Here is a 27,310-nt window from a genome sequence, read left to right on the forward strand (position 1 = left end):
CTCTTTCTTTCCTTTGATCAGCATTGAGAAAGATGGACAAGGAAGCCACCTGTTAATAAGACAGACCCAACGTTTCACACCTTGCTTAGGCATTTCTAAAAAATGCCTTGCTGTTAAAGTTGAAAATGAAATGCTTGGGAAAAAAAACATGATCTAGTTTAATCCAGCAGAGCAAGTACATTAGTAGGTGCAAGTTGTAAGAAGAAATTTTAGGAAGGGGAAATATTAGGCTCCCTAGATCTTCAATAGATTTCCCTAGATCTTTAATAAACACAATTTAAGAGTTATTGACATAAGGTTTATTGCTCAGTATTGAAAAGTAGTCCTTTTTTTTCCTTTTTAAAAAGTGCTGATAGCTGAGGATGATATCAATCCATATCCAGAAGACCTTAATAGTAGGACTGCATAAACCTACTACCCAGTTATAGGTTTCAATAACACTAGCTGTATTCAATTTATGGTATGCTATGAAAACATGGGGGGGGAAGTAAAGAGCAGAAACATTTGTAAAATATTGTATAGCACATATTGCATATTCTGAATTTATTGTACTTGAAATTACTTTGCTCAGCAGAGAAAACGATTTTCTAGGAAGAAAACTGGAAGAATAAAACAGTCTTCTTTGAACCACATCTTCAATAAAATGATTATTCCCATGGTACAATAAATACCTTCTCCTTTTACTCACAGCCACAACTCTTGATAAACAGGCAGCAGACTCTAATATAAATTACTTTCCTGATGAACTGTACTAATCAAATATAATGTTTTGTATATTTCTAGATTCTTTTATTGGCATAATCTCTTTTGCAATAAATTGACATATTTTCTTCTGTCTCAGGACTCAATAATTTAAGAGCTATGTTTATGGTGATTGAAGTGAATGCAATTACTCCAACTAGGGTGAATGATTCAACAGCTGTTTTCCTAACAAGTCTTTCTCCTTACCGGTTTTACAAGGCATGATGAAAATTCAGTTTCAGGATGGCATTCTTTAGGTGCAAGGGAGCTAAGGTTTTCAGACATTCTCCCTTTATTCCATAATGTTGAAAATCCTCATGCAGGAAACTGAATCACCTGAACACCTGCTTACAGATCTGCATCAAGAGTCAGTCCTCCTGCCTTTAGCAGCCTGTTCAGTGGCCATCTGGACCAAGTAGCTGTGATGAGAATTTCTTTTTAATCCTAGCTCTTTCTCTTTGCTTTTTCTTCTTGAAGGACAACAGTAAATTAATGGGCTCAAATAGCTTTTTGTAAGGGAAAAGAAACTTCGATGAGAAAGCAGAATATGATCAGCAGCAACATAGAACCTTGGACAAGTATGTTTCCCTATTTGAACATTTATTTGAGAGTAAAGTACCATTGAATTCAGTGGGGTTGCATTTAAGAAAGCATTGTTAGGATTGCCCTGTCTTCTACAGCATGACTTATCTTATCAACACAAGTAGATTTTTAAAAATCCTTTTAAGTTAACATATGATATGATTTGTCAAATTTACAGTTTCATGGAAATGGTCTCCCAGTGCCACAATGTTTAAAAATTGCAAAGTGCTTTAAAATTGCATTTCTTGTAAGACAGGTTCTAATACTCTGCTGCCTACATAGGACCATCTAACGAAACCGTTGAAATATAATTTTCTATACCCATTCACCTCCCTACCCAAGCAGTTATCACTTATCTTCAAGTATGTAAGGTGATTCCTTAAAAAATATGAATACTCTTTGGGAAAAATAAAATGCAAAGGGCAAGTGAGCAGACTTACACCAAAGAAAAGAACTATAATTGTTTTCTTATCAAACCAGCTTCAGGTTTCAGGAAAAAATATAGCCACAAATGTTTTACTTTCATTATTTTACTAAAACTGATAAGCAAGTGGAATATATTTAATTTCCTTAGATAATTTGCACATTGTTAGCTAATCCATGACATTTCAGAGCATAAAATAACTGGAAGCCGATTATTCAGAGAGTTTATCTGTCAGAATCTAAAGCACAATTACGATTGGCATAAGGCAACAAAGTAATCCAAAAGATTTTCAACATCCTTACTTAGCAAATTCTGTGAATTCCATTAGCCACTGGCTTCATGTCAAAACAACTTACTGCAGAGTCATACAACTGGAAGATTTTCATCCCTGAATTTTGTTTTTTCCCATCAAGTCTAGATATTTCTAGGCATGGCCAAATTTAGGGGTAGTCCAGCCAGCTGACCAACCATGGCAATGTATTCAGAATATGCGTTGCAAGATCTTGTCCCAGCCATTCTGGGTCAACAGCAGATGATCCTAACTGGACAACAAATTTATCTTCATTTGTTAATCTGCTAACAGTGGCTGCCCCAATTCTGCATTTGCACCTTTTGCTATTACTAATATTGCTAATATTATTATTACTCAAACAGCAATACTATATTGTTTACGTGAATAATAAATTAATGTATAAATAATTCTTACATAATCAAAAACATATTGATTAACATACATCCATTCCTGGTGTCATATATATTATTCTCTCATCATACTTCATGCTGAATGTCATAGGACTTTTCCCATAGGCAGCTTTTATCAGCAGGCAATGAAACTCATGTGTGCCAACACTGGATGGCAAAAGTTTTGTCTAGTCTGCAAAGGGCCAGAATATCTTTAGACAGCATTTGCATTTCTCTGATACACAGGTTAGTGATTGTGATTTGATATATACAACCCAATACATCACTCTAAAAGGCAGAAATAATTCCTATGTGCAAGTAATAAAGTGGATCTAAAACAACGAGGCTATAGCAAAAGGCATCAAAGTTAATCTTCATATAATAAACGTGATATAAAGAAGTGAAACCAATTTTTCTAGGTTAGGTATTTCCACCTTGGATAAATGGAAAAGGTGAAGCATTATCCAATTTGTCAGGCCATATTTAAGCAGAAGGCCTTGAATGTCACACAGATAAGATGTCATATAACTGTGATTCTAAAAATTATGAAAACAGAAGCAACTGAAAGGAGATAAAGATGACTAAAAGACACATTAACTACAATGTTACACACCTAATGAATAGTTTAAGACAGTTGCCTTTGATTTAGTGGTCTCCAGATTCATTAAATTACAACTTCCATTATCACAAGCAATAAAAATTTGGGGCTATCCTGGCTTGAAATGATGAGTTTAGTGCAGAGGCACCAAGTTGGAAAATATCCCATTAAAAGAATAAGCAAAAGTGCGCAAAGATGAGAAATGACATTTTGGAAAGTGTATCCAATACAATGTTCATTATGCGTGACACCTTTCCTAGTATCAGTGGAATGCTAAGAGGTGCTGACAACTCAAAATTGTGAATAAGAGCAAAATGCAGCCTAAGCCAAGAATATCATGACCTAGAAAAGCAACCTGCCTGGACCATCTGAAGCAACCATTGGACACTTTAGATGAACATCATTTATTCCCTTATTTATAGTACCCCTTTTATTTCATGTAAGCACAGACATTTCCACTGAAAAGAAGGGGAGGCCTAACACAGATCTCTAAAGTGCAGCTGTTGACATTATTCAAGGAGATGTAATAGCTTTGGGCAGATTTCAACAAATCACCTTCACAGTTCTCCTGCGTCATTCTCCCACTAAATATTAGCTAAGCCCAACTCTGTCTCTTTAGTTAGCAGGCTTGTGCTTTGCAAAGTACATGTGAATAATCATGGCTCTTATACTCGATATTGAAATGTTCGTAGTATGGCATTATTGTTACTAATGAAGACTGCACTTTAATGAACTTTCAGTAAATTTAGAAAAAAAATCATTTTGCTAACTTCTCTCTTGCACGCCAATTATCTGTATATCAAAGGTTTGAAAGAAGGTGAGATTATTTTCCACTTTGATTTGGAATACTGCCAAGACATCTCAGAGGAAATTCTTATTCTCCACAGGTAACCAAACAAGTGGCATTTTAGAAAGACTTAGCCACCATCTGGAACAAGGTCAGAGATTATGCAAAGCTATACCATGGTCAGAAAGGATTTTCCTTACTCTTTGACTATTCATTTCTGAAAAGTGGCTATTTCCTTGTTTCACATTTTAGATAAGTAGATGGCTAAAATGTATGAAGAGTAGCGTTTACACATGTTTTTTTTTTAAAGGAGAAATGACATAACTAAAAAGACTAATTGAATTGCCCTTCAGAGGTGGGAATAACTTCCATGAAAAAGTTTAAACTATGTAGACATTAAGGCAATTTAATAATCAAATGAAGGAAAACAAAGCTGAGGTTTGACAGTTTCTGTTCAAAGATCCTTTTTTACCAAAGCATTCATAGATTACATTAATAATACATGTTATTACATTAATAATACATGTCATGCACTGCTTGAAATCTAACATACAATGAAAAGCAGACATTATCTCAGTTGGAATCACACTGACATCATGATAATGCCAGAAGACAAAGGCAATAGTTTAGTAGCCATGGTCACAATGGCTGCCAAAAATAAATATAAGGGGTATGTAAATGGAATTGTATTCAGAACAAATCTGAACATAAAACAGCTCTTGTGAAAACAATATTCAGAGGTAAGTCAATATCAACTGAGATACCATTTATAAGAAAGAAATATTAAAGTGTCTATATTTACAAACTGTCAACCTGAAAGAGCAGTCTTTAAAACTGTCAGACCGGTCATTTTCTATACTTGAATATCTCAACACTGTAGTTATCTCTAGAAATGGTTCATCAAAAACAGAAGAGGAAAAAAATTGAATATTTTTTATCCCAGTGATATTTTTGTGTTTCGAAGTATCAATCTTACTGAAAATTACTCAATCTTCAAAATTTGTATCTCCTGCTTCCATAAAATGATTGGTTGTCAACCCTTGATGACACACTTATCCAAGTGGTTCTTTGTCAGCTACACTGTGCTGTTAGGAACGGTTTCTGCTTTCTGAAAGCTGAAGAAACCAAGAATGAGGATCTACCAAGATGCTGTGGCCTTCTTTTGACATAGATATCTCAGCACTGATTTTTGGCCCCACACCTACTTTTTATATCACAAAGCAGATGGATCCATCTAGGTATTTGAGCCAGTAGATACTTTGGAGATGGATTTGTTAAACTTATTTAAATTGCTTTCTTCATCAAAATAACATTGGCTATTCTTCATTATAACTTTCATTTTGTAAAACACAAACAAAGTGATGAACCAAACCAAATTGTAAACTACAATTGGCTAAATAGGACATGAAAGAGGCTCTGTCTCCTCCTAACTATATCTATCTGCAGTAATGCGAGCCTTGGAGAGAGAAAGCTTCCTTGGGGGAAGTTTCCAATACCAAAATAAGGAGACCTTTTTCAGGCCCTCTTTTCTGTGGATGGTGGAAGCCCATTAAAGGGCCCTGCCTTGAAAGACACATTTTCTCTGCTTGACTGCTTTGTATCTCTCATTGGTGATGCTTCTGTGCACATCATATCCCAAGCCCTGGTAGTAAAGTACATTTACAAAATGAATGACTCACAATTAAGGGGTCATCTCTTCCCATTCTAATGACAGTCCTGTTAATGGTGCGCAGCAACTGGATCATTATTTCTTGTATATGCTGATAGGTTGATGCCTGTAAAAAAATAATCTTTTTCAAGATAATAAAGAATAATCTACAAATAAAATAAATGTGTCAACTTAATCTGTATCATATGAACATAATATTTAGCAGCATAGAAGAAACTAATCATACACTCACTGCTATTTTACATGGTAATACAATTTGATCCTTAAGATGGTCAGAAGATTCATGCTTGCCTTGTTCAAAAGCATGGGTCAACCTGATCATGTCCTTGACATATTCTCCCTTCAAGGAGGGATTTTTTGTTTGTTGGTTTGTTTTAGATTTCCTTCTCTTAATGAAATATTCAAAGATGCAACACATCCTGCCATATTATCTGCATCAGCTCCACACAGTCCAAGTACAGTATATTCAGTATAGTACCATTGAATACCTGCAATAGTCAAACCCACAGATTTATCTCCAAGATTGTCCCAAAGATATTTTTTCAAGACGCAACTGGACTTTCTTGCTTTTCTTTGAAGATGTTTCAATTGTCATCCAAGAAGCTTCTTCAGCTCTGACTGGATGGTGGGGAATGGAAGGATTTATATGCCTTGCATATAGCTGGTTATTTGCATTCTTTTAGAGAGTTGTTGAGGCCACTTGGAGGTTTATCTGTGTCCTGAATTATGCAGGTCACCCATTTGCAGGGTCAACCAACCGCATTACTCAAGTAATCCTGAGGACAGAGACAAACCTCCAACTGGCCTCAACAATTCTCTAAAAGAATGCAAATGACCAGCTGTCTGCAAGGAATATAAATCCTTCCATTCACCATCATCCAGTCAGAGCTGAAGAACCCTTTTGGATAAGAAGTGAAACTTCTTCAAAGAAAATCAAGAAAGTCCAGTTACATCTTGAAAAAAGCAACTTTGAGACAACTATGACCTGGATGACTGAGAATCTCTATAAACATCTCCAAGATTGCACTCAAATGCCCTTTTAGTGTCATTGCAAAGATTTTGCATTCATTCATTCATTCATTCATTCATTCATTCATTCATTCATTCATCAAATTTGGAGACTGTCCATCTCAGTCATAGAGCAACAAAGATGTTACATGTTCAATAAGGGAATTTCTCCTTAATTTTATATAGCAATCTTTTTCACTGTTAAACATTGAGTCATTGGCTTCTTTTTACCATTCAATAGCATTGTGGATAGAAAATTACCAACTTTTCAATCTCTTGAAAGAATCTCAATCTCAAAATGCTGCAAGGTTGCAGCACTTTCTCACGCATTTTTTTTTTCATCTAATGTCACTTTCAGCATCAACTGGCTACTCACCGTGTTCGTTCTACAGGATGGGTTGATTTTAAAAAGAATTCACAACTCAGTCTTTCATTAAGGGAAAAGCACAGCTCAAAAATTAAAACTTTCCTTATCACAGGTATTTAAAGGCTCCTGAAAGGATAATTCTGTAGTCTTCAATCCCATAATATGATGAAATCATTTAGGTAGGAAAATAGTAGAAACTTAATCAAGAATTATGGCTAACTAGGGACAGTCACCTTAATGACTGTTTGAATATACTTAGGTGTGTAAGTTGTTTTTCTTTTCTTTTGTTTTGTTCATTTTATTTTGGTCTGACTTTTTAAGGATTCATTTTATCCTGTTGTTTCCAGTTTAAACTTTTAAGATACTGGCTTTAAAATACTTTTATTATATTGATTTTACCTTTCCTTGAAAAATCTTGTTTTGAAAGGCAGGGCATTATTTTTTGTAAATAAGCAAACCTAGGCTGTGTTTGCCCATTGCACCGAGTTATAATTTGATATGTGTAGGTTGTATGTGGTATGAACCTATCCAGCATGATAAGATGTAACATGGCTAATAGCTTTACAAATCATGATTAAATAAGCTATGGTTTGGCACAATGTGTGAACCCAGTGACTGACTTCCAGAAATTTCACTGCTACCTGCTAGGCACAATGAACCTGGTCATGTCACAGTGTTTTAAAAACTCATAGAAACAGATTCTAATTTACACCTAACCTGGAACATCCTGGCAATTTGAGGAATGACTCAAGCCATCCCAGATTTGGAGCTGATAGAAATGCCATGATTGAAATATCACACCAAGGGAGATTGATATTAGTCCTCATCTTCGGTGTTATATCAAAAGCACATGTAATTTTTATCTTCAAAAATTGGCAAAAGTCCTAGTGAAAGCACATCTTTATCTCCATGGATACTCCGTCTGTATTAAAGTCACTCTAATTAAGATGAAAGGCTAGGATGTTAGAATAAAAAGATGTAGAATCAAAATAATTATTAATGGCTACAATATCCGGCATCTGAATAACTCTCCTGCATCGTATTATAAGTTGAGTCCATATTTAATGCACCATCGGTTCTTTTGCATTCGTGCTTATAGATCTCTTTTATGGATTACAGTACCTTCATAATTCAGCAGCCTGTGTTATCTGTATGGAACCCCTTTCGTTGCTCTCTGGTTTACAGTGGCTTTAAATAGGTTAGATATGTAACTACAGTGGAAGCAGACGTGATTGATGCTCCTTCTCATACTTTTGGAAGTAGGACTCTATACATTATGGAAATTGAGCAATACCCTGCCTGTTTTTTTCATTGCTGATGCTGTACACCTCCTAGAGCAACTTAAGGGGTCATTGTCTTGCTGGAAAAAGTATCCTATGTGCTGAGAATGATGGGATATGCCAAAAAAGGCATCCCCTTCCTTCTATGGAAAGGAATAGATATCATACTCTGAATGTTTTGGAGAAAACAATACCTAAGCTTGTTTTTTACTTGGTTCATGGCTCAATTTACTTCAGTCCACAGGACAGTTTCTTGCTTCTATAATTAAGCCATTGTTTCTGAAACTGTATGACCACAACTTTATTACTCTCATCTCCTAAGCTAATTACTAGGGTTATATTTATACTCATATCTAATTAAGTAATGCTTATGATTCTTCCCTCTGGCTGCATTCACTCATTCACATTGGCTCATTTTATCTGTTTATAATCTACACTGTCCAGAATCATATCTTCTGCTATGCGGAACTATGGTGACTAGCCAGAAAGCTAAAATCATGGACATAGGGATTAGTATAGGCAGACTGACTGTTTACCCTATGGGAACAACAATTTTCCAAGGGACCCCATTTCTTTTCTTAATTGCCACCATCTAATAAATGTTAAGCAACCTCATAAAATCTCATAAAGTAACAGTCTATTTTATATAATTTGAGATATTTTTTCTAAAAAAAATAATTTGGGGGGATGTTTGGGTTTGACAGAGCATTGACTGAGCATTGCAATCAGTGGTTTTTGTGTTGCTGCCCTTCATTAACCCAGCCTACCTTAAATATGGGTTTTCCTGCATCAGTGCAACATAAAATCTTGAACAAATGCTTTGCCTAACTTAATTAAGCATAAATACATAATACTCTTGACACTTGCATTTTCATAAGAATCTTAAAACTTACAGATAATAGCCATGCACCTACTATTATTTCCCTAAGCCTTCCCAACTTCATCTTATTTCTTTGATCAACTGTTAAAGTGCCAGATGCCACAGTAGGGCACAGCGATTTCCAAAAGCAGCATCTGGCTGTTTGGCAGATTTCCCAGTTCCTCTTGGCAGATCTGGTATTTTCAGAGGACATGTCATGTATTGCTGCTGGGTTCTGACAGAGTTTTCCTAAGAGGTTGTCCTCCTTCCCTCCCATCCACTCCTTCTGCCTTGATAAGTCTAACAAATATCTCTAAGTCCAGGGCCTCTTGAGAGCTCTCTAATTAGATGCCACACTCTTCCCAAAAGAGCTCCTCAAAGTAGTTGCTGGCTAATTAGGTTAAAGTTTACATTTTCGCAAAAGTGGCCCAGCTAGAAGCATTTACAAGTCAGCTTTTAAAATAACTAAACAAAATAAATGCAAAATTATAGATTTCAGATCCAGGAGAATATCTGTAGCTCAGGGTTGAGACGAAGGGTCTTTGGTACTCTCTGAACTCGTTTTCTTGCAGACATTTTATTACCTAAACTAGGTAACATCGCCAGTGCTAGTCAGAGCTAGGACAAACAAGCATTATTCCATGTTCAAAGAAAAGAGAAGAGTAAAAAATGGATGAACTCCTTTGTCTGCAGAGATAATCCATGCAGAAGGAAATAATTCCCTGGGAGAATGTCTAAAGGATTACTGTTTATATGTGTTCAGAGATGAAACACAGTCTCTTTTAATCAGGATTAAAATGGCTTTCAGAATCAGGAATCTGTGATTTATATAACATTAAGCATAATAATTAATAATAATTAAATATAATAGATTGGTTTTTCTATACAGACATAGCTTCATGAAAAAGTCATGAGAGGCCCCATTTTCAATTATGATATGTGCATGTTGCTTCTTTTGACATTTTTAAAAAGTCTGCATCCTATTAGACAGGTCTCCGTATCCACATCAAACCTCTTCATACCTGAAGTATATCTTGACACTTCACATTTGGCAAACATTTAATTCACCTGTGTGAAACCAGTTACAGTTTGTCACTAGCCTTTCTGACACTACTATGTTCAGTATCCTTTTCACTTGGTTGCCACTGGTGGAAAAGTGAGTCAGCAAGTCACTTTCTTTCAGCTGAAATGAAATTAATTCTAGGGCTACTGTTTTGTACAGCAAAACACCAATAACAACAACAGGTGGCTGCTAGAGGTCAACAGAGAGTTCTATCTTTTCTGACATCTAGTGGTGTACTGAAGTTCTGCAGACCAAATTTGGTAGTCCAGCAATTTTTATTTAGACCTGTTCCTTACAATGATAACTTCATCAATAACTATCCATCCATCCATCCATCCAGTTATATCTATAGAGGATATTTTAGGAGCATGACCAACCAAATTGCTTCTGTTGGTAGCCTATCCTTGGCTGTATTAGAGTGGAAAATACGACACTAAGACCTCTTCCATAAGCCTGAATGAACTGGGGTAATTGTCATAGGTTCTGCTTAACCAAACTATTCCATTCTATTACTACTTAATGTTGTGTTAAATTTATTTTTATTCTAGTAATCTCCTTTCTTTTTCATTATATATATTAAACTATATTTTGCATCCTTCTTATAATGAAATGATGCATTACTTATTGTACATTCTACTAACACAAGCAAAGATATACTTTATTATATTGACTACAATCAGAAAGTTGTAACAGAATGAAGGAGGGAGACAGTATCAGGGAAACAAGATAGATAATTGGAAGGGTAAGAAAAGGGAAATGAATATAAATAAAAAAACAGATAGATGCATTTAAGATATGTATACACCCTGGAAAAGATATAATAGGACTGGAAATATTAAATGTATCATTTAGTGATAATGGCAGTGAGATTTTAATTCTAAATCCCCAAAATATACTTAGAATGTGATTTATTGCCAAAACAAGTCCTTTTTCACCACACTGCTTAAACAATAAAAATGTATGTATATGTCAGCTTTAACATGACTTTTTCTTCACTGAATTAGAGCTTCAGTGGCCAATTAAGGGTTAGCACCAACAAGCATTGTCAGAATCTGTGTAATAAAAATGATATAATAGATAAGAGACAAAACATCAAAGTACATGCATTATGGGATCTATACCATGCTTACTCTATAATTATCCTTCAGAACTGTACTTGAAGTGTCAAGAGGGTGTGACAGCCACCCGGTTCAAATAAAGTTTGCTGCTATTGTAACAGATTAATTTATAACCCTAGATAATAAACCCAGTTGCAGAAATTTATGGTGGGTGGTAGAAAGAAAAAAAGACCATGTAAAATCAAGCATTCTTACTAATTTTCTCAAAGGTGAGCTTGCTGAATGGCCAAGGCCCAAACAAATGACTACAATCCATTCATACTTATTTGAGAAATAACTTCTGGGAATACAGTGAGATTGTCAAATTAAACCTTTTCAGGGTAGGTTGTGAGAAAGATATTTCTCTCCTCTTTTATAAAGGCATGGTAGTAATTGTGGCAAAGCATTTAATCAAACTGTACTAACAATGCAGTTCTATTAAAACATGAGGGGAAATCATAAATTAGGTTAAACATTTGCCACCATTAATTGCATTACACCTCTGAATTAATTAATCTGATTTAAAACTGGGAAAATGAAGTTTTTGCTCACAGTTCTACAAGTATTCATGCATTTTCTTTTAATGCAGTGCAGTATGTTTAACCTTCCTTTCTCCTTGACCAGTAAGAGAAATAAATCAGGATTCCATTACACTTCTGTTGTTTCTGGATTGGTCACATGAGAGCCTATATCACTGTTTAAAATAAATTCCACTTAAGTGAACAAGCCAGCCTCAAAAACCAAAGCGTAAAATTGGCTTGCTTTGGAATTGACTAAAGTTTATTTTAAATGACAAGTTTTTGATATATAGCACCACACCAAGAATCGTGCAAAAATGGAACTGAATCTTTGTTTACTTTCTCTGTCCATGTAGTAGTAAGAGTGGTGTACATGTCAAAGACTTGTCCTTTAAAATCAGAGTCTTTACTCAGGGCACTTTTTGCTTATGTGCATAATACCAGCCTTTGGTTTACTACTATGTGTGAATGCTACTTTTACTAGATTTATGAAAATTGATGAGGCACATATTTCTAAATCCATGTTTAAACTTCAGTCAAATAATTGTCCCATTTAGTGCCACTTCAAAAATATCAAATTTAGCAATATATTTAAAAAGTGACACCCAATTTGGGATTTTTTTTAGTTGATAGTTTCCATTATATTTATTGTACTGTAAATGTTCTAATGATTTCCAAATTCCTTAAAGCTGCCAAGAGTCCTACAGGCTTGCAACTGAGCATATCTATAATGAATAAATCATTTGCTTTAACAGGGTCTGATTTGATTCAAAGTGATCCAAAGCATAACCACTCACCTGCTCAGCATAAAAAAATAAAAGTGAATAAATTTTAGGGAAGATACTGAGATAATATCTAAAGAAGTGCTCTTTAAAAGATAAATGAATAAAATATGTGAATCATCTTTCAAAGAATAAAATTATTGCTATGCTAATCGAAAATAAGATCCGATTTTAGTGATTTGAAATCTCTGGCCAGTGGATCAGTAATGGATATTGCATGTGTTTCCATGCTGCAATTATCAAGAGAAAAAAATATATTAAATGGCTGATGTGTCACCATGGAGATTGCAGTCTGGAATCTGAATGAATTACAATCTGATACATGCTGCATGTATCAGATTATATCTAGCATCATAACAAACAAAAGTAATGGTTGGAGACATCTATAGGATCCAGCATTTTCATCAAACTGACAAAAACAATGCTGCATGACACATGTTCTTCTTCTTTCATACATGCATGAAATATCAGATGCATGCATAAAAGGGAAAGAGTTTGCATTCATTAGACACAATGCTGTTTTATTGAACTCCTCTTGAACTCCTGCAGAGTCCTCTGGCACCACATTCCCCATTTCTGAAATCATGAAAATGACTATAATTCAGATTTGCCTCTACTGCCAACTTCAACCAACAACTGACATTAAAAAAAAAAAACAGGGCAGCTGTTATGTAAGTAATGCTAAAGATTATTTTTAACTTTAGCTGAAAGGATGTTGCATGTCTGCAGTATGTTTCTGTTTCCCACGTCATGGTTTATGTGAATCTAGATTGATTATTTTGATTGTAAATAACTGTTACACCTTAATCAAAACACACTTGATAAACTGGAATCAGTTGTATAATCCCTGACATTTATTGGTACTCACTGCATCTTGACAGCTGAGAACTTCTAGGATGCTGTTGAGTAATTCAATGCAATATTTTTTGTCTTGTTGTATCATTTGCATTTCAACACTTGGATCCAGTAATTCCTTCAGTTCTTTGGTAATTTCAGGGAGGAGGATATCTCTGCATTCTGAAAATAAACAGTTTGGTATTTAGAGAAGAAATCAAGTGACAAATATTTTCATATTTACTGTTTGAATGTTTACAATGCAGCTCTCCCTGATACAATCATTCTTAATTGCAATTGGAGGATGCTAAAAATTTACATTTTTAATTATGAATAAAGGTATAAATACAAAAGAAACAGATCTGCTGATTTATAAGAGGAACACTATGGCTACATCTCACTAAGTACTGGTGAACTGACTCTGCAGGCATTGTGTGTCTTCTTTCAAAGTCATCATTCTAAAATTTGTCATGTTCTCTCATAATTCCCTGGAGAAGATTAAAAATATGATAACAGCTAAAAAAGGGCAATAAAAGATGCTTAGCAATGTAAACTGAGTTATATTCTGCCTTGATTCAGTTATATTCAGTTAATATTGTCCACAGGTAAAGTCCGCACAATCTCCACAACAATAAGTATTTGCCTGTTCATATTCTGAAGAAAAGACAGCACACAAACAATGCATTCTATAATGCTAGAGATTCAGTTTTATAAAATATGGCAGTGTGCATCTAAACACATAAGAGAATGCCATCTATCACCCTCCTTTCCCTATCTTTCATTACATGCCACACATAACATTAAAAAGAAAAAAAAATCTCACTAGTCTAAATATTTCCTTTTCTGATGGAGTCAGCAATACAGTACGGTAGAAGAAAATATAAAGTGGTATGAAAAGATTCGGTGAAAAAATAATGTGATAGACAAAATTCCTTGCCTACTAATAATTTATAATTTCCAAATCTTCAGACGTGAACTAGTGCACAAACAAAACATTCCCCCCACTGAAAGTGTGTTATGACTGAAGTAGTATGAAACTATTTTCCCTATGTTAATGGAAAACCTCAGCGGGAACTCTCCAGTTTTCTTATGCACAGTGATAGTCCCACAAATTATTTGCTTCTATTAAAATATATGTTCTTTTTGTTCACTGTTCAGAATTATTATGATGAATTTGTGCATCTGAATGTGTGTGTATCAGTGTGTGTGGGACACAGTGGAAAAGGAATGTGTGTGTGTGGTGAAGAGACATTGTTATGACAGATATAGAAATGTCCTCTGGGTAGCAAAAATGAGACTGACTGACTGACTGACTGACTGACTGACTGACTGACTGACTGAATTCTGCCAAGGATGTAGTATTGGAACAAAGTAATACATCAAAATTATGAGGAATGAAAAGGTCCCAAAAAAATATTGGAGAATAAAATCATTCAACAAGGTTTGGTCCACGCACCCATAAATAGTCTATTCTTGAAGGTTTGGGACTTACTGAAATTAGATGAAATAGGGTCCAGGATGTTGCTGAAGGATGTTCACAGAATTATTGTTTTTTAATTGTATTTATTTATTCAAATTGAATGCTGCCCAACTCTATGAGGCTTTGGGCAGCCCACAATCATACAATAACAATGAAAACAACAAAGTACAAAAATTAGAGCAGTATAAAAATAACCACAAAGTAATTGATTGTGTGCCATCAAGTTGTCTATGGAGATACTCGGTCATCCAAAAACACCTTTGGGAGTGCCATCAAGTCATTGTTAACAACTAGTGTCATATAAATACATATTCTTTATGAACAAAATAACTATGTGAGGGTAATCCAAATAAGAAAGCAGACATTAAGCCTCACAAACAGGGGAGTTCCACCCACTCTATCCCAAGGCATCAATAAATAGCCATGGTTGTCAAGGTCTTTGGGAACGTTTTCAGGGTAAAATATGAAAGACCTGGTTGCCCTGGCAACCTCTGATACAGATTGAATGGTAGATCTTTGAAGATTTAATAATGCAATCTATTATTCATAAATCCTAGCCACTGACATAAATGAAGTACTGTACATTTAGCAAAACAAGTTTACCCCAAACTCTTATTTTTGGCCATTTTTTTTTATTTGATTTATATGCCGCCCTTCTCTGGAGACTCAGGGTGACTTACAATGCGTTAAGCAATAGCCTTCATACTTTTGTATATTTATACAAAGTCATCTTATTGCCCCCACAAACTGGGTCCTCATTTTACCTACCTTAGAAAGGATGGAAAGCTGAGTCAACCTTGAGCCTGGTGAGTTTCACAATCACAGTGCTTTAGTCTGCTGAGCCAGTATTTAACTTTAAATACACATTATTGCAACAACTCTAAAGTGTATGAATAGTTCTGGGGATGAAAATATATGCAGGATGCATGTGTATGTGTGTGTTGTATATGTGTGTGTCTGTATACACACGTGCACACATATATAAGGTGCATTTATTCCATGACCCAAAAATTAAAAATTTCTTGGTAGCCATCCAAGTTCTCAGTTGTTCGAATGCTTGCAACTCTTAAAAGAAAGTAAGAGGAGATGAATTGGGTACAATTATGCAGGCAGAGCACTAAATGTTTGTGTCATTATGGAGCTGAAAAAGTTATTGAGTGAAAAGGAGAGCTGAAACAGCAGGTGTAAATTAACTGAGACAGGACAATTAAAATGCCTATATTCAAAAGTGATGGGAACGTGCTTCAGCAGTAGGAGAAGTCGGGAGTGGATAATTAAGACAGTCTTGCCCTCCTATTGTCCCCCAGATGTGTTAAAACTGTGAGCAGACAACCTGTCATATTTGAAATGCTCAGAGTTTTGTCGGAGACAAGTACTATATGGATGGAGACCTGTGTGAATAATGCCATGTAGGTATGGTCAGCCATGTGGAATTTCCTTTGACTCCATTTATGCAGCACTCATGCAGTCAGTTTCCATTTGACTGAGAAGAGTATTCTTTCTTATTCTGTTTCTGAATGGAAAACGAGCTATCACTTAGAACCTTTTTTCCCCCCATCCTATAATAATTTATACCCAGTTAGTTTCAAAATATGTGTCATAGATTTTAAACATCTCTTACTGTGGGGAAACAATATTTTGTGCATATATAACAGAAATGGATAACCCGTTTATGTTGCTGTTTACTGTACCTAATTATAAACTTAAGTATTCTGCATAAGAGAAAATTGGAATATATACTAATTGCTATGAAGCAGGAAAAAAAGATGGTCTGCCTACTATTTATGAAATATTGCAAACTATTTCATGCAGATTTCCATTCATCATGGACATGAATTAACTAATAACCAACTTAGCATGCTAATCTTTGCTATTACGATAACATAATCATTATCTTTCTAGCCTTTAATTTAGCTATATTGGCTTTTTATTAGTGCTAATAGAAATTTATATAGCTGTTTATTCCTGTTCCATTTCAGATGTCTTTAAATAAAGTAGACAATCAATTCTTAATTTCCATCATCTAAAAAAATAAAATGTTATATCTGAATTAGTTTTATCTGTACTGGTGGAAAACGATATTGATTATACAAGATAGATGTTTCTTTACTAGCTTGTGTAGAATTTCTTGACCTGCAGGACATGTTACAATGCCTCAGAATTACCAGTGCATGTGACTAGCCATAAGGCTGCAATATAAAGGAACTGTTTAAATGTATATACAGAAATATACTTTAGAGACAGGTTCTTAAGTGGGGTTAAGACTGTATCAAGCTCCTGATCAACCTTGTTCCTACCTCAGTGATCTTCCAAAACAAGCTGATCTTAGTTAACTGTAAATTTGCTGTGAGAATTAGGAGAAGCAACTTTGAACTAAAAATAAGTATTCTGAAAATATATACCTTTAAATTCATTTAAAACATAGTAGTATCTTGCTTACTATTTTAGAGTCTCCTTTTACCATGATGCCAAACCAAAATAAAGTAAAGATGATTTCAATTGAAGTTCAACTCAACACAGTTCTATCCATTTAAAGTGGCCAAAAAAACTTTTTTGGCAACTGAACTGAGTTCTTCTGAGATGGTTTTAGTTAGTACTGGCTTGTGTTTGCTCTATAGAAAGAGATTGAGGCTGAGGTTGAGATGTAATACAATTGGTGTCTATGCTACATAGCTACTTTTCTAATCATAGTAGCCTTCCCAGTCTTCCCACTTTTTAAACTTTAACAGCTGGGTAATACAAAAAAAAAAAATCTTCCTGTTTTGACCTTAAGAAAACAGAACAGCAGGACTTTGGTTGTAATTTGAATAGAAAAATGCTAAAACAAATTATATAACTCAAGAGACTTCTTGACTAAGGAATTTTTGGATAAGAAAACTGCATCTAAGATTATTGCAGTATATACACTTCATGTTGCAATATGCTTATAATTAACAGGATGTCCTTTTAAAAATATGCATACAGTGATACACCGGTACTCATTGTTAATTGATTCCAGGAGAAGCAATGGATACAAAAAATGATGAGTACCAAACAAATTTTTCCCATAAGGAATAATGTGATGAGTCACAAGGCAGCTGACAAGCTTGTGCGTTGAGTACCAAAGAAACAATGAGTACCAGAATAAAATGTTTGCATCAAAATGCATTGAGTACCAAATTTGATGAGTTTCAAAGCAGTTGACTACCAAAGTACTTCTGTATTTATGCAATTCCAAAATTATGAATTTTTACTATAGGAATGCTTTAGACTTGTCTACAGTAAGATATGCCATTTTCATAAAGGATGTCAATTATCCTACTTTGGAGACATCTGGGCAGACCTTGAAAAAAAGTCAAATTTGATTTGTGCTTGGATAGGAGAGCACTAGGCATAGGGAAATCAGGAAAAAAAAACCTCCTGAAAAAAGCAATAGCAAACGACTCCTTTAATTTGTCTTAAGAACTGTGTAACGTACTTATAGCCTCATTAGACGTCTCAAGAAGTGAACTTTATTCAAAAGAAATGTTGCTTCACAGCTGATATAAAGCACATAAGTGATGGTGGGTTTGTTTGTCATTTCCTATTGAAATGTTTTTTTTATTATTATTATTTTAGTTGACTTTAGATGTAGGAGTAATTCACTTCTAAAGAACAATTGGGAAAAGGAGTTGAAGGGGAAGAGGAGAATCATGGGAAAGAGAATTCACTGCATTGTTTCCATTTACTTTTGAAGAATGTAAAAATTATATGTATCCTATCAACCTTACTTTAGAATACCTACTTTAGGATAACTAACATGTCACAATACCTTGTGACTCACTACATTATTATTCCTTATGGAAAAAATTTGTTTGATGACAGAAAGTCATCCCGAAAGACCTCCCTATATCTGGAGAGATGATTTTGCAGGAATTATTTCTGCTGTAACTTTCAGATGTATGTACCATAATTTAATAATTCATACATTTTGCAAAATGTTTTGGATTATCCTCTAGGCCAGGGGTGTTAAATTCAAGGCCCACGGGCTGGTTCCGGCTCATGGGATATTTAGATCTGGCCCATGGGGCCACCCTAGAAACAGTGAAGGACCAGCCCGCAATGCCCCTGCCAGCAAAATGGAGCTTCTGAGGGCCACACACACACACACACACACACACACACACACACACGAGCTCTATTTTCGGTTGTGATGGCCTCCTGCAACCCTCCCGAGCTCCGTTTTCACTGGCACAGCTCTCGAACCACCACAGTTGCTCCCAACATTAGTGATGTCGAGATGGCCATGCCACCCTGGCCAGGCCCACCTGGCCCCTCAAGTTCAAACAAAACCCTGATGCAGCCCTCAATGAAATCGAGTTTGACACCCCTGCTCTAGGCCATATAGAATCTCATCACTTCATGCAAAACTATTTGTAGCATTTCTCTAGTTCAGCAGATGTTTTTGTACCATGGAGTCCCTTGTCAATATGCTTGGATTCAAGATAATTTCCCAAGTACGCTATGTCACTGTGACAGTTCTTTTGCAATTTTCAAAGTGTTCTTATTTTATTTTATTTTAATAACCATATTATGCATGTGGTTATATATATTTTTGCTAAGTGTTTTACACATGGCAAAGTAAACAAGATTCTAACCCTGCAATCCTATTCAGACCTACTCAAAAGTGGTAAGCGCTAACAAATTTAATGGCACTTAATTCCAAGTATTGAGATGTTGAGGTTTTGTCTTCTCTTAATGTACCAGTGAATTGATACAGATTCATATATACATGAAGTACTGATCCATAATTTTTCCAATTAACCCCATTTTCTGGATCTGCATGCTAAACTATTACACCAAACAGGTGCATTGGGTTTGCACAATTTGACTGGTGATGACACCAGTGGTTGACTGGTTTGTGCTCTGGTATCTCATGTGAACTCACTCATGGAATTAGCCACTGACCTGAATTAACAGCTTCACATTGTCTTGCTAAAACTAACAGTACTTTTTTGTAAGAGTTTGGAAGCTACAGTTTTTTAAAACGCAGAAACTGTGCCCATCATAAATTATTTGGCATGTAAGAAAGGTTCAGTTGACAGATTTATCAAGTAATTGGGCAGTCACTTAAAGGGGAAAAAATGTCTCCCCAGCAAGATTTGCTGTTTAATTTGTGTCCTTTAATGGAGATATCTGACTCAAAAAGATCCCAGACAGATTTTAAATTTTATGTTACATTCCTAAATGTAACTCACCCTAATTCTAATTTTAAACCTCAAATATCTTTTAAAGAATATTGATATTAGCCTTCAATTTTTACCACCCGTCTATTTGTTTTGCTTTTAAGATATGAAGACCAAAAGCAACAGAGGGAAAGGGGTAAAAGCATCAGATCCCATCATATTTATATTCATTAATTCAAAAGTCACTTTTATGTAACATTTAAATTATTACAAAAGAATAATTTCTTTTCATCATATTTTATAAAACTCTTTGGGACAATCACATAGGCTTCCCCCAGGCATAATTAATGGCTTTCTTACAATCAAAAATGAGACGTAGCTGTTTGCAAATGTTTTCATGAATAGTTGAAAACATTCTGAATAACCTTTCCGTATTGTTATTAAGTTATAGATTTCCTTTAATGGTTTTTGACATAACTTACTTTTAAAGTAACTAATGGGATGAGATATCCCCAGTGAAATCCTAGAGGAAATGTAGATTCCAGTTAGTTTAACATTTGATCTAAGTAATGTTGTAGAAATTTTCAATGTACCTAAAATTTGCTAACTAATTAGAACTTGTATAAAATTTATTGGCCTGGCTTCTCTCATGCTGCATGCAAATACACCTTTTACAAAGAAACCAGGATCATGTGCTACACTAAGACAAAGCACCAGTTGCTGTTATTCCTTACTGATAACAGTCCAAAAGGAGTTATGGTATCTTTCAAAAGGCACTTTGGAGAACAAAATGGGTTGCCTCTCTTGGCCGTATGGAATCAGTGAGAAAGATCACTGCTTATAACTATGACCAGGAGTCCATCCCTCTAAAGGAGATAATTTTTTTCCCAACTCTAAAATACATATTGTCCAAACAAATGGCATGGTTCCAGGTCAGGGGTGAAATCTAAAATTGGCCTGGCTTGGTGGGGGGGGGGGGGTAATGTGACTGGGTGGGCATGGCCAACTTTTTTTTTTTTAACTTTTAAAAGCATTTTTTCTACAACTTTAAGAGATTGCAGAAAAAAAGTGCTTTTAGAAGCCTCTGACGATCAGGCAACTCAGCTGGATCGCCAGAGGCTTTTAAAGGCATTTTTTTTCTACAACCTCTTCGGCTTTTAAAAGCCTCTGATGATCCCAGCTGAGCCACACGATCATCAGAGGCTTTTTTTTTTTAAAGCATTTTTTCAATCGAAGAGGTTGTAGAAAAAATGCTTTTAAAAGTAAAAAAAAACAGCCTCTGATGATCGCGTGGCTCGGCTGGGCATGGGGGGGAGTGCACAGGATTTTTGCTACCGGTTCTCCGAACCACCCACTCCTATTGCTACTGGATCAGGCGATCCAGTCCGAACTGGGAGCATTTCACCCCTGTTCCAGATTCTCCTCTAGGCTAATCACTTTCCACCCATGATAACCATTTGAGACAGGATTCACATCAAACGCTTCTTCCTTATACTGCAATTGGAAAATATCACATTGCAGTGGCTTTTCCTTTGTATCTATCTATCTATCTATCTATCTATCTATCTATCTATCTATCTAGCCAGCCAGCCAGCCAGCCAGCCAGCCAGCCAGCCAGCCAGCCAGCCATCATCTATCTATCATCATTCAGGTTCCAACTTTCTTACCATTAATAATAATCTGGAATTGGGATAATTTTGCAAAGACCAAAACAAGAAAAATGCTAATTTTTATTTTTATTTCTTGGTAGATTGGACATAAGTGTTCATGAAAGTTGCTTGTTCTGAGGGAATAAATATTGCCAAATTTCATATGAATACTTTCAAAAAGTTATTCAGCAAGAACCAAACCAAATACCATAGTTCTGGTTAATAATAAATACTGCCAGATAAGAGACCCAAATGAGATGGCAAAAAAGCAGCTCTGCTTCATAAGAAACTCTATCAGAGTGTGCCCTATGAGCCTCTAATTCTTAGACTAGTTTGGCTCTACCCATTCTCATAATGTGTCATATAATATATGTGGGTATATACATAATTTTGTATTAATTATTTATTTTGTCATGTTTCTGTAGTGTATATTGGAGGTGATGACCCTTTAAGAGCTTTTATAACAAAATTTCATTTTAATGTATGCTGATTAGTGTACATTCAAAGTGACAATAAAGTTATTCTATGTCTAAGTCTAATATAATATTGTAGCTATTCCACTTACGGCCCCTAGGAGGCCAAATGAATTATGGTGCAATCCTGGGTAGAAGAAAGTTACTGACTTATGCCAAACACAAGCAAAATCCATTTTGTGAGAACCGAGGTAGTACAACACATATTTCTTTTAGTATTAAACTAATGATTTTGAAACCAAAAATTATAGTGGTTTGGGATGGTTAAGTTTGCTAATGCAACTTTAGAAGAAGGAGCCATACCTATGATCTTTGAAGAGGTCTTTATGAACACTAAAATGGTTCTGTTACTTACCTTGTTTTTTAAAGAGACTGCTGTGTACAATTTCTGTCATTGATTGAACTTTTTGCTTCTGCAACTTTGCTGGAATGCAGGCGAAAAATTCATGTAAAAGCTGGCTGTAGATAAAAAAAGATAAGATCGATCAAAATGTTTGGTCAGGAAATTGCTAAGACTTAAGACAGTCATGCAAAAAGTATGAGGAGGTTTTTTTGAGAAAAGGTAATATTAAACAAATAAGAAACCATACGGAGTCCCTTGTGTATAGCAAGGTAATTGGAAAAAAACTTAATGAATAAAAAATTAAAGGCTCTATATCTAGTTGAATGAATTTCATGCTTTCTGGGCAAGTTTCTTATGCAAATGGTATTGCTTACATTATGCTTGAAATTATGTAAGACTGAACCAGCAGAGTCGAGATTTATGCCAGGAATGTACTGCAACCTGCAACGTGACTATCTGAAGATGCATGCCAAAATTGCAGGCATCTAAATGTCCTGATGCTTTGGAATGCCAAATGTCATCTCACCTGAGCAGTCTGACATCAAAGACTGTTTCTACATCTTGGAGAACAGATGCAATATACTTCAAGGCAGCCATCTGAAAGAAAAATAACATAGTTGATCATATTTTCTGTTTTTCAAAAATTCATTTAAGCTTACATAATTTAGAACTGTATTTCACTAAAGTCCAAAACAGGACCTATATATCCAAAAGCTTGTCTTTAGTAAACTGGACTCTGGAGAGTATGGAGAAACCAACAACATCTTACAGACTACTTTTACTGAGAAATACCTTATCATTAACTTTTCATTTACCAATATTACAGCATGTAATTTTTTTTCCTAGGTCTCCTGCTATTGACTCATACCTATGACAATTATATGTGGACTTTATCAAACTCCACTGTCAAGTCATTTAGAGACACTGTTTTCATGGTGAATTGATCTTCCATATATCCTTAACAATCTAGATTTTCTAGAAATGGCTGCTACTGTGTATAATAGGCATACATTTTCTTTCTTTGGGAAGGTTCCGATTTTAAGTAGCTTCCTTCTGAAAAAAAAAGTTACTGGGCTTATGGGAACCAGCAGATATCCCTCCTTATCCTGAATTCTAGATTCTGACGGCCAAATTAGATCACTATAATGTGAGCATAGGCTTCAGGAAGATTAAGCAAGATTAAGCAAATCATGTATGTAACATTTTTTCTCACCAGTACAGCTATATGTTTACCACTAAAAAGCAATAACATCTTGGGGTCTGATTTAGGAAATTTTTCTAAGTGGTATATCTCCTATACCATATTTTTTGGACTATAAGATGTACCCCCCCCCAAAAAAAAAAAGTGGTGGAAATGTCTGTGCGTCTTATAGAGTGAATGTTACTGAAGCCCCACCCACCCACCAGCCCTCACCCTTCGTCCTCTGCCTCCCAGCCATTTGCCTCCTTACAGAGACAGCAAACAGCCTGGTCGGCTTCAGCACAGCCTGATTTAGCACAAGCAATTGATTGGCGGTTGGATCTGGCTCACAGAATACCACAGATCAGCTGTTTTCCGTCTGTGGGGATTGCCATCGCCCATTGGCACCAGCGCTGCCCATTGGTGCTGCCATCTATTATGCCAAAAATGGGGCATGCGGAGGCCAAAAATGGGGTGCATGGAGGCCGAAAATGGGGCGTGTGGAAGTGGTGATAGATGGCAGTGGTGATAGGTGGCAACAGCTCGATGGGCGGCAGTGATCCCCACAGCCTGGATCAGCTGATCAGTGGTATTCCAGGAGGCAGATCCGACCGCCAATCAGCTGTTCGTGCTAAATCAGGCTGTGCTGAAGCTGACCAGGCTGTTTGCTGTCTGCTGCAAGGAGCCAATTGGCTAGGAGGCAGAGGCATATTTTTTTTCTTGTTTTCTTCCCCAAAAGCTAGGTGCGTCTTATAGTCCGGAGTATCTTATAGTCCAAAAAATACAGTATATATACAAGTATATCGGTTGTATTTGCCTCTGCCTACTTTGATGTTTTAGCCTGAAAAAAAAATGTTCCTAATAAGCAAAGCCACTCAGAATATTAGCCATGTTCATGGCTGTTGAATATTTATGAAGGGGTATTTGACTACTCCCACTGCAACTTTAATATTTTAGCTGGTTCCATCACAACAAATTTATGAACTGTAGAGGATACGTGATGAAAATTAAGAGTCTCTCAAGTTTGGTAACCAGAAAACAAGTCTTTGTGCTCTTTTACTGTCATGGCAATAGAACTGAAACCATGGCAAAAAAGAAATAAAAAGTTCTTTTTAAGTTTTTTCCCCAAGAATATATTGTCCAATAATGCTGTCTAACAGAGAAACGCTAGAGTTATGAGAATATTGTTTGTACCTTCCATAGACTACATATATGAAGAAGTGCAAATGACCCGCCAAATATTACACTGCTATAATTTGCAACGGAAAGTAAATATGCAATAAAAAGTCATTGACAACAAGCCTCCCTTCCAGGAGTATAAGATGCTTCTGAACACCAGTTGCAGAGAAAGAACAGCAGGAAAGGGCTATGAATCCACCTCATCCTTCTGAGCAACTAACATTTATTTTTTTATTAATCTCATTTCTACACTGCCTACCTCATCTAAATGACTCTGGGTGGCTTACAATTAACACGTAAAACTGGTTTATATACATAAATACAGCAAAGTTAAAACAGAATTAAGAATGAAGTTAAAATTAAGATTTTTGTTGTGTCCGACTCTTCACAACCCTTTGGAGCATAGCACATTAGGCCCTCCAGTCCTCCATTCTCTCCCAGAGTTTGCCCAAATTCATGCCCACTGTGTCAATGACACTATCTAACCATCTCATCCTCTGCCATCCACTTTTCCTTTTGCCTTCAATCTTTCCTAACATCATTTCCCAGTGACTCCTCTCTTCTCATTAGGTGCCAAAATATATGAGCAAAATTAAGATATTACAAACTAAAAAAGGACAGAGGGGGCATCATCACTTCAACAGATGGTCACCGTCTCTCTTTGACTTCCATGCCATGTGCCTGCCATGGCTTCATCAATCAGACTCTTCTTATGTTCTAACCATTGTGTGATTGATTCCATTTCAGCTCCATTTTCAAGACATAGTATTCATTGATGGACCTTCATTCCATCAAGAGAGCTAACATGAAAGGTCATTTTTATAGTACTGCTAGGGTAAAGGAACCTGGTGAATTAAAATGTATTATGTATTTTTATCCCATATATCTTTCAAGAAACTTAGGGTGATGTACAGCTTGCATGACTTCTATTATGTTATCTTTATGTTGATCTTGATCTTTTGTGCTCAACAATTCTAGGGATTGTTTGTTTTACCTTCAAAACAGCTGGAAACATAAACGTGCAAAAATAATATTGTAATAAAATGCAGCCATCGATAATAAAAGTTTAAACTATTTCACAAGCAAGGAGTCATACTATTTAAAAATAGTAGTAATAAAGAACATTTAATCAAATCACTATCTCAGCAAAATTCTACCTAAGAGAGAAAGTAATAATGGGGCAAAATCTGTTGATTTTTATAGCTAAACCTCCAAGGCTGATCTCTACATTTAAACAAGCTCATAAGGATTCAGATAGTCCTTCAAAAATCTTGACCTAAATCATTTTTATCTTGTGTAATCTGTCTCTAAGAAAGAATAATGTCTAAAGAATCCAGAAGCTCAAATTTCCCAAGAATAATTAATACAATGTGATAAGAATATGAACTTGAGATATGCTCATGAATATATGCATTTTCATCACTCCTTCCACAATATGCCTTTAAATAATGTTAGACACATAAAATTTTACCCTCCTTTCTCCACCTTGAGCTACTTTTATTTTAAGTGCCTGACAGTGACAGCATTCTCTTCAGGTCAAGGACATAAAATGAGAGAGGAATAGGAAATCGAAACTGACTTTTCATGGCATTGCTAGATCCCTTTAACAAAAACACTCTATACCAGCCAGAAGTTTCTAAAAAAAAACTCTTGAGAGGGTGGGAAATGTCTCCTTCTAAACCTAGAGCCAGAACTAAGATTATTTCTGCAGTTTCATTCTGCATCATTTGCTAAGCTTAATGTTATGACTGAAGTGGTTCTTCCATCTCATTGATACCCAGCTCATGTACACACTGCTGTGGTATTTCCATTTTTGTGTCTACCTTTTCTAATATATTTGGCACCTTATCTTTTCCCACTGCGGAAAGCTCACATAAAAGAAGCATTTCCTTTCCTTGTGGTTTCAACCTCTCCCCATCCTACTGCAACAATCCTAAAATATTCATCCATAAACTATCATTTATTATATTAGGGCATGCTGAGGATACCTTTGATTTCTAAATACCTACACCTTTAAAATTGCCTCTGTGTGTGAGCTATCAATTATTGTCTAAACTGCACTGCAAAACCAAAACTGTTTCCAGTCTCACTGATATAAAAGATAAAGACAAAAATTATACAAAACGGTTTCTTTAGATACCTTCTTTTTTTTCTCCCCTAGAGTCAACAATAGTCTCTGGATTGCAGCTTAAAGCAAACAATGTTACCTGGTACTTAAATAGTTTTTTAAAAGGCGAGACATCTGCTTCATCCATTTTTAGCCTTATTACTTTGAGTTTTATACTAGATGTTCCAATCTGCAGATCTTAAACACTAAACTGGAAAGGTAGGATTCAAAGGAGAATTTATGTTGTTGTTGTTGTTGTTTTCTTTACTATAGTGCTCAGTTGTGCTATATTGCAGCCTGATTGATTGTCCAGAGCTTAGCAACAGGATTACTTGGGTTACAAGATTTCATAATATGACCTCAAAAAACAAAATGACACACAGGATGTCCAAACAGATAAATCAATCTCCGCTTAACCTGCTTGGTACATCAGCATGTATTTTCACATATTTGTAAAACAATTCT

At 35.6% G+C, this 27,310-nt stretch overlaps 1 protein-coding gene across 1 annotated transcript in view; it reads right to left on the reverse strand.

The window, feature by feature from the left end:
- The window catches only part of DOCK2 (dedicator of cytokinesis 2), a 314,912-nt gene that overhangs the window by 218,950 nt on the left and 68,652 nt on the right, over nt 1–27,310 (reverse strand). The window contains exons 24-27 of the mRNA XM_070934070.1: nt 22,906–22,976; nt 22,392–22,495; nt 13,325–13,473; nt 5,493–5,588 (exon numbers count right to left, since the gene is read on the reverse strand). Of these exons, the coding sequence (XP_070790171.1) occupies nt 5,493–5,588; nt 13,325–13,473; nt 22,392–22,495; nt 22,906–22,976 (420 nt within the window). The remainder of the gene's footprint in view (nt 1–5,492; nt 5,589–13,324; nt 13,474–22,391; nt 22,496–22,905; nt 22,977–27,310) is intronic.

Source organism: Pituophis catenifer, unplaced genomic scaffold (assembly GCF_029215685.1).
Source record: "Pituophis catenifer annectens isolate HBS135680 unplaced genomic scaffold, rPitCat1.0.hap2 SCAF_2, whole genome shotgun sequence".
Classification (NCBI taxonomy): domain Eukaryota; kingdom Metazoa; phylum Chordata; class Lepidosauria; order Squamata; family Colubridae; genus Pituophis; species Pituophis catenifer.